General features: G+C 38.3%; 1 protein-coding gene across 1 annotated transcript; it reads right to left on the bottom strand.

Moving 5' to 3' along the window:
• Nucleotides 1–2,829: 2,829 nt before the first annotated feature.
• Nucleotides 2,830–4,743, bottom strand: LOC147867982 (uncharacterized). Its single transcript, XM_087315906.1, has one exon. The coding sequence runs from the start codon at nucleotides 4,673–4,675 to the stop codon at nucleotides 3,116–3,118; it is 1,560 nt and encodes a 519-aa protein (XP_087172032.1). The 5' UTR covers nucleotides 4,676–4,743; the 3' UTR covers nucleotides 2,830–3,115.
• Between the last annotated feature and the right edge of the window lie 2,257 nt (nucleotides 4,744–7,000).

The raw sequence follows: 7,000 nt of genomic DNA, 5'->3' as shown, positions 1-7,000 counted from the left end.
ATATGGATTGACTTACCCAATACAAGTATGCATATGCATACACATTGCACACACATGTGTCTAACTATGCACATGCATTCACACTATTCCAAATCATGGAAATACTCTTTGATAATGCCCGAGTTTAACTAGCTTATGGTATCACTAATTATAGCTTGATCTATAAGTATGATAAGTTCTATATGTTTTGAGATATGACATTGTTTTTAATCATAAAAAATAGTTGGAGTATTATGTAACACAAGACATACAATGAGAAAGTTTAGTGTCAAAAGAAAGAAACAAAAACTTCAGCACATTCCGTGTGCATGCACTTCAGTCCTATGCTTTTTCTTACTCTAAAAGCCTCTCTGGCTTGAAAGTTTAGGTTGAAACATAGGTTAGTGCATTGATGAGATTCCTATGGTTAATATCTATTCATTGACAAATTAAGAGAAACAACACATTTGCACCAAGGTAATGCCAGACAGGATTTCATTTATGATAATGTGATGAAACCCATCACTAAGCTTCCCTTGTTGTCATAGGTGTCTTAGACACAATCGAAATGGACTACTGACGGTGTAATAATCCTTTGATTGGCTTTCTCCATTATGACGATTTCACTGCAAATGAGCAACTATCCCAGTGAGCATAATCTAGCACTTCATAATGTTTGTACAAGCTGGAAGCAGGCCAACAGAAATTTATGCCCATTCATCAACGCGTTAACAAGCACTTAATGAAAGTAAAGACACACAGTGCCTTGAAATTTTTACCTCCCCAAGGCTGCATGGGAAATTGGATGCTTACAACAAAAAAACTACAAAAACAAATTTATTTTATCCAACCATGTCCAAGCCATCCGGAAAAGGTTTTGCAAGATGACATGTCGAAGAATATCTGGATGTGCATGTAGAGAAAAAGAAAGGACAGGACAGCACCAAATTCATGTTTTTACTTGCCCACAATGACCTGCACACAAAATAGAAAACATCCCAACATAGACATATGTTTCAGCACTACTGCAGCAAAAATACTCTTGAGATATTTACAGCAGACTATTGAAAGATTCCTAAGCTCACATTCATACTGCCCATCACAATGACGCGAAACACACACATTGAAAATAGGTTGAAATATGGAGCAGAGAAACAGAACACGCTGGCTATATTGCCACAAAGCACCATAAACAGAAGAACATCAGTTTAGAATGCCTCAGAAATGAGAATATGAAGCATGATTTTCAAGAATTTCTATTAGGCCGTGCTATAGTTTTCAAGAACCCATCATAAGGAGAAAACCATAACCAGTGGCATTTACACATGTTCTTTGCTAATCTACTCTACCACATAACCAAACTCGAGGAGGATTCCAACTGCAAGATTAAGTGACAATTTTAATTTTTCATTTCAGCTTTAGCATTCTTTCTTTGATCCATCATTTTTAAAATCCCCAAATGTACAATTGGGAAGAGTGATTTGTAATGATCAATTTGGTCTCATGGGTAATATTGGCCCCATGTGAATGTCAATATATCATCATAATCATCTCTCTCTCTCTCTCTCTCTCTCTCTCTCTCTCTCTCCTCTCTCTCTTTCTCTGCTTTTTTTGTTGTAAACTCAATTATATTAATAAATGTGTGTGAAAAACAATAGAATGGTACCACAAGTGAATGGTTTCACCACTATATGGGTAGTGGGTCATGCTAAATAACCAATAGGCGAGACAAACACTCCATCGAGGAAAGAATTTTGATTTGCTCCAATAAACAAAACTTCCACAACTATGTGGTGTCACTGCTACATGGGTAGAGAGACATTCATCAAGGACACAGACATCCATCGAGGACCTAGTAAAATACATGCACCAGTTTTGCAATCCATATTACCATTTGCAAGCTTCCACAAACTAACTATAGGTTCATAAGTGAGATAGAGTAAGCTTCCCACATCACTGAATATGCGATTCAGAAGTTTGTTTGAATAAATGTATGAGAAGCATGTCAGCATATGGATGGGTCGCTTCACATACAAACCACACAGTATGATGGAACCAGCAAGAATTCTGGAACATGAAGGATCATTAGAAGAGCAAAATCCTCTAAAGTGTGGAGAGAGATGATGTCAATGGCACTGAAAGTGAAAGCAGAGCAAATGAGGGCCTAAGCTTGTTTATTTATGTCACGACCATGTTGTTTTCATTCCAAGGCTCCACCTTTTGTTAATATATAATCAATATAGATAACATTTCAATATGTGCGTGCAAGAAAGACCATTTGTGTGTTCAAGGTTACACAACAAAAGAGATTGCTATTATCCACTTTAATGCAGTAAATGGGAAAGCATTTGTTTGAGGGGATCTTTACATGTTGAACAATTTGTTCTAAACAAGAAAGACCAAAAGTTACCAGACTCTGAGCAGTTCAAAGGTCTTCAAAGACACAAAGAACTTGTTTCAGGAATATGTGATATTTTTATCTACAATAATTTAAGTTGCCAATCTCATAGTTTGTTGTATGTTTACATAACAGAAGAGCTAACAGTCCTTTTACCATATACATTCTACTTACTTTACCAATATACTGTGTGATCTTTGTAGCTATATTACATCTCAAATACATGTTCATCATCTTACCTCTTAAAGTATTTTGGACCATCAACCTTACCTATTCTATGACATTTCAAGATGGTTGCATACCTCACAATAGCAATCAATTTCTCCATTTGCATATATGCAGAAATAGTGCAAGGTTCCTTTATATTCGTTGCTTCAGCAGCAAGATCACACCCTAGAGTAGTCGAGCACAGGACACAAAATCAAGGCAATCGTGAATCAAAGCCAAGGATAGAGCCAAAAGTAAAGAACAATGTTATGCTACAAAGTATATAAACAAAGAATGGGAACATCTCCAACGCCCTTGTAAAGTTCCTTCTTTGGGATCAATAAGTCTCCAATCAAAATGGGGCCATATGCTTTCCATGCTTATGTCCTATGCTATCTATATCATATGAACAAAAGAAAGGCTATGGAATGAAGTAATGCTATAAGGGCTCCAAAATGACTGAAATGCAGTCCTTAACTTCAAGTTTTGATACAGTTTACAGAGAAAATCATCAGGGATAGAGAGACAATCTTATCCATCCACATCAAATTGACTATCGCTACTTTCTCCAGCTCCTCTTCTGATACCACATTGAACCATCCCCGAACTATGCGCTTGCAAGTTCTGGATTAGTTGAGATATGAAAGGGCTAACTGAATTCCCTTGACTGGTAAAGTCGTTCCCTTGACCAACCAATTGCAACAAACCACCACTTAACATTGCTATCGTGTTTTGTTGACTCTGTGCAATTTGTAACTGAATTTGCATCATCGCCGCTTGATGTTGCATACCTTGACTCTCGATCTTCTCTCTCCATTCCATTCTCTCCCTCTCCATCCTCTCATCCCGAGCTCTATCTACTTCTCTTCTTTGTTGATCAAGCATATCATGCTCTCGCTTCTCAGCTTCTCTCTTCTCTGTTTCTCGTTGCCTTATCTCTTCCATTTCCCTCCTCTCTCTCTCCCACTCTTTCTTTTGCTTTGATATCTCTGCTTCTATAAGTGAGAGTCTCTTTTCTCTTTCCTTCTCCCGCTCTAACATTATTTTTTCCCTCCTTGCTTCTCTCTCAAGAAGCATGGCAAAATGTCCGCCCATGGCAGACAAAATTCGATCTTCACTCATGTTCATATTTCCGATCTGAGGTTTCACCCACTGTCTTTTCCTTTTCTTCCTATTGTAATGCATGTCATCATCATCATTGTCTTCATCAGCGTTATCATCATTCTCTTCTTCATAGTTTTCATCTCTATCTTTCCTACCATGTTCATCTTCGCAATCATCATCTTCGCAATCATCATCGTCATCATATGCAAACCCTAAACCATTTGTGAGATCATCATTATCCCCATCCAAAACAGCTTGGTTCACAATGGTGGTCTCTTTAACCATGGGTGGGAGAAGCAAACCACTGCTATTTTGATTCCCTCCTAAATTGACCACATCATTATCAATGAAATCCTTAGCGAGAGAGTGCATACCACTATTATTATTATTACTACTACTATTGTTGTTGTTAGCTGTCCCTGCTGAAGAATCTGGACGATACTGTAAAATTGCTTGCGGACAATGATGACTATGTTGTTGATGATGTTTATGATGATGTTTATGATGATAATGATGTCGATGTTGTTGACGTTGATGTTGATGCCTCAGAGCACCCCTTATATTAAGATTAGGGTTAGGATCAGGATTAGTGAAGAAATCATTCAGTTCCAGGTCTTGATCACCAAATACCTCCTTATACCTAAGGAAATTGGACCAATGTGATAGACCATCTTCCCATTCATAGACTTCTTCATGACCACTTGGATCAAGTGATGAAACAACCAGTTTCCTGATCTTCTGCTTCACACCCAAATACTGATGTCTCATGTTCTGAACTTTTGTGGAAGCGTCTTTCCATGTCCATAACCATGGATAAGCTATGGAGTTCTGACTATGATAGAGAGAGTTCACATGGGTTGCTATGGGTTGGAACTTTCTCTCCCTGGACTTCATTTTTGAGAGAGATCCTGATCGGAGAAGATCTCCATACTTGGAAATCAGAGTTTCTTCTTCTTCTTCTGTCCATTTCTTGCGTCGCAGAGGCATGGATAGAGAGCTTCTCCACTATGATTCTTCTACTATTACTCCCACTCTTTTTCTTTGGATGAAGAAAACAAAGCAAAAGAAGTAGGATAAATGCCCTTTTAATCTCTAATGTATGTATTTTTTTTTTCCCAAAATGAAGCTACTTTCCCATTACTTAGGAAGGATTATTACAAGGAGACTTATACATAGATCGGGGAATCTCCCTCCGATCAAGTTCAAGAAAATGAGACTATTTACATCGCCTTTCAGACTGACTACTTAATGTAAGTACCTATAGCTAAAAACAGTGCCCTTCAGTGATGTCTAGTACGAGACAACTCCTGGGGTCGATAGCGCAGGGAGGGTGGTAAGTGAGACAGAAACAACCAGCATGGGGGCTGGTAGTTCCACCTCGGGCCACTTCCTCCTTGTGTCACCATAGGCGTGTTCCGCCATTTCTACCAAAAGCGTAAACGGGTAGTAACCACGTCATTGGAATGGCTGCAAACCTTGTCCAATTGCCATCGTAGGCAGTTGATAAGTGCAAACCATATGTCCATGATCACTTCCTCTAGGGGTCACACTAGATCCTGAAAGACCTTTAGGCAACGCGTTTTCCATACATACCACAGGGTGAAGTCTGCGATCAACATCCAAATGTTCGGGAACCTAGGGGATGCGAACTGCAAGCCTCTCTCAAATCGAATCTTGGCGATTTTGCCTCTCATGCATACGTAGCACGAACTATCCTCATTGAAGGCGTCTGTCCACCTATCAATGGAGTGATCGAGCCATGCCGCAACAGTTCACAATGTTGTTCCTTCCACTTCACATGCCGTAAGGAGGCGAGTCACTCTATCCCATACCTTTTGAGCTTGAGGACAATCCCACAGACAATGCCTCAGAGTCTCAATAGGTGAATGGCAAAGTGGGCAGCCTAATGGGCCGCCACGTTTACCTAGCCATTCGCCAATGGGAACCACATTATGACCGATTTGCCACCAATTTTTTTTTATCTTTTCCGGCATGTGGAGACGCCAAAGACCCTTCCAAAAGGTAATGAGCACCTCATCAAGGATGCCCAATGTACGCCAACCATTACATAAGGGGCGTCTCAAACCCCTCTTCATGAGTTATTTGCGAGTATGAATGTATGTGTTTTTTGGTTCAACCTTAGGTGTTAAGAGGAATATGCAAAGAGCTTATGAGGCCAAAGTGTGTTGGAATTCTAGGAGATAGGAACTGAATTCAAGCATCAAATCTTTTGTGAATACAATTGAGTCTCACTTTTGGGTTTCAATAATAATTTAAAGTCAAAAGTTTAGTAGTCACCCTAGTGTATAAGTTATGAAGTACTCATGGAAGAGGAGTGTCAACCTACAAAGATATGCAGACACGTACTAAAAGAAATTTTGATGATAGTTGTTGGAAGAAAATAAGCAAGCACAATCCTAGCATCATGCCACTTTCTTGCTTGCAAAAATGATATGTCCAAGAGAGCACATATAACAACAGTGTTATGAGCATTGACTTTATTCCAATCCTCATGTTGTCAACACAATAGTATGAATGTGCATATCAAAACCATTTTCACAATTGCATGCAATACTTCAATTCAGTCTCCATCAATTCAGTCACATAACAAATTGGATCTCCCCAAGTTGTAACCTATCCAAGCAATAAAAGTATTACATTAATATGATACCTACTAATTATACCTAAATGTTTATTTCTGTTTTCTACACCTTGAAAGGGCTTTCCTTTCCAAGATGTTACATGACATTTGCATTAGCAGTGGTGTTAAATGGGCTTAAGGATGAAGACATGCACCTATAACCAACATTGAATGAACTTCCAAACATATACCTCCAAATAAATAAACCACATTCAAGCTATGCCAAATTCCTAGCCAAATACATATTAATACTTATTTCTGTTTTCCACACCTTAAAAGGGCTTTCCTTTCCAAGATGTTACACAACAAGGTATGCATTAGTAGTAGTGTTAAATCAGCTTAGGAATGAAGATATACGCCTATAATCAAACATTGAATAAACACACCTCCAACTAAGTAAAACACATTCAAGCTATGTCAAATTCCTTGCCCTATAATCTGAATCCAAAGAAGATTACATTAATAATCAGGAACAAAGGATAACTATTCACAAATGATTTGTATTAAATTTCCTTCACATCTACAGCATTATGTTGTTTCATAGCTCAAATGATATGAAAGTTATTAATATGCATAATTAGAGGTGCAGTACTAATTACAACTTATTTATAGTGAGATAGAGACAATGGTTCAAGAAGATACACATGTTATTCAATGAATTCGACACTTGG

The sequence above is a fragment of the Azolla caroliniana genome, unplaced genomic scaffold (assembly GCF_043228905.1).
Source record: "Azolla caroliniana isolate FFs.n. ecotype wild unplaced genomic scaffold, voAzoCaro1.0.p SCAF_2, whole genome shotgun sequence".
Taxonomy (NCBI): Eukaryota; Viridiplantae; Streptophyta; class Polypodiopsida; order Salviniales; family Salviniaceae; genus Azolla; species Azolla caroliniana.
Note: the sequence above shows the minus strand (reverse complement) of the source record. Positions and strands in the feature narration are given on the sequence as shown.

Coding starts and splice junctions, on each gene's coding strand:
- LOC147867982 (XM_087315906.1), bottom strand. CDS start 4,675: ATGCCTCTGCGACGCAAGAAATGGACAGAAGAAGAAGAAGAAACTCTG.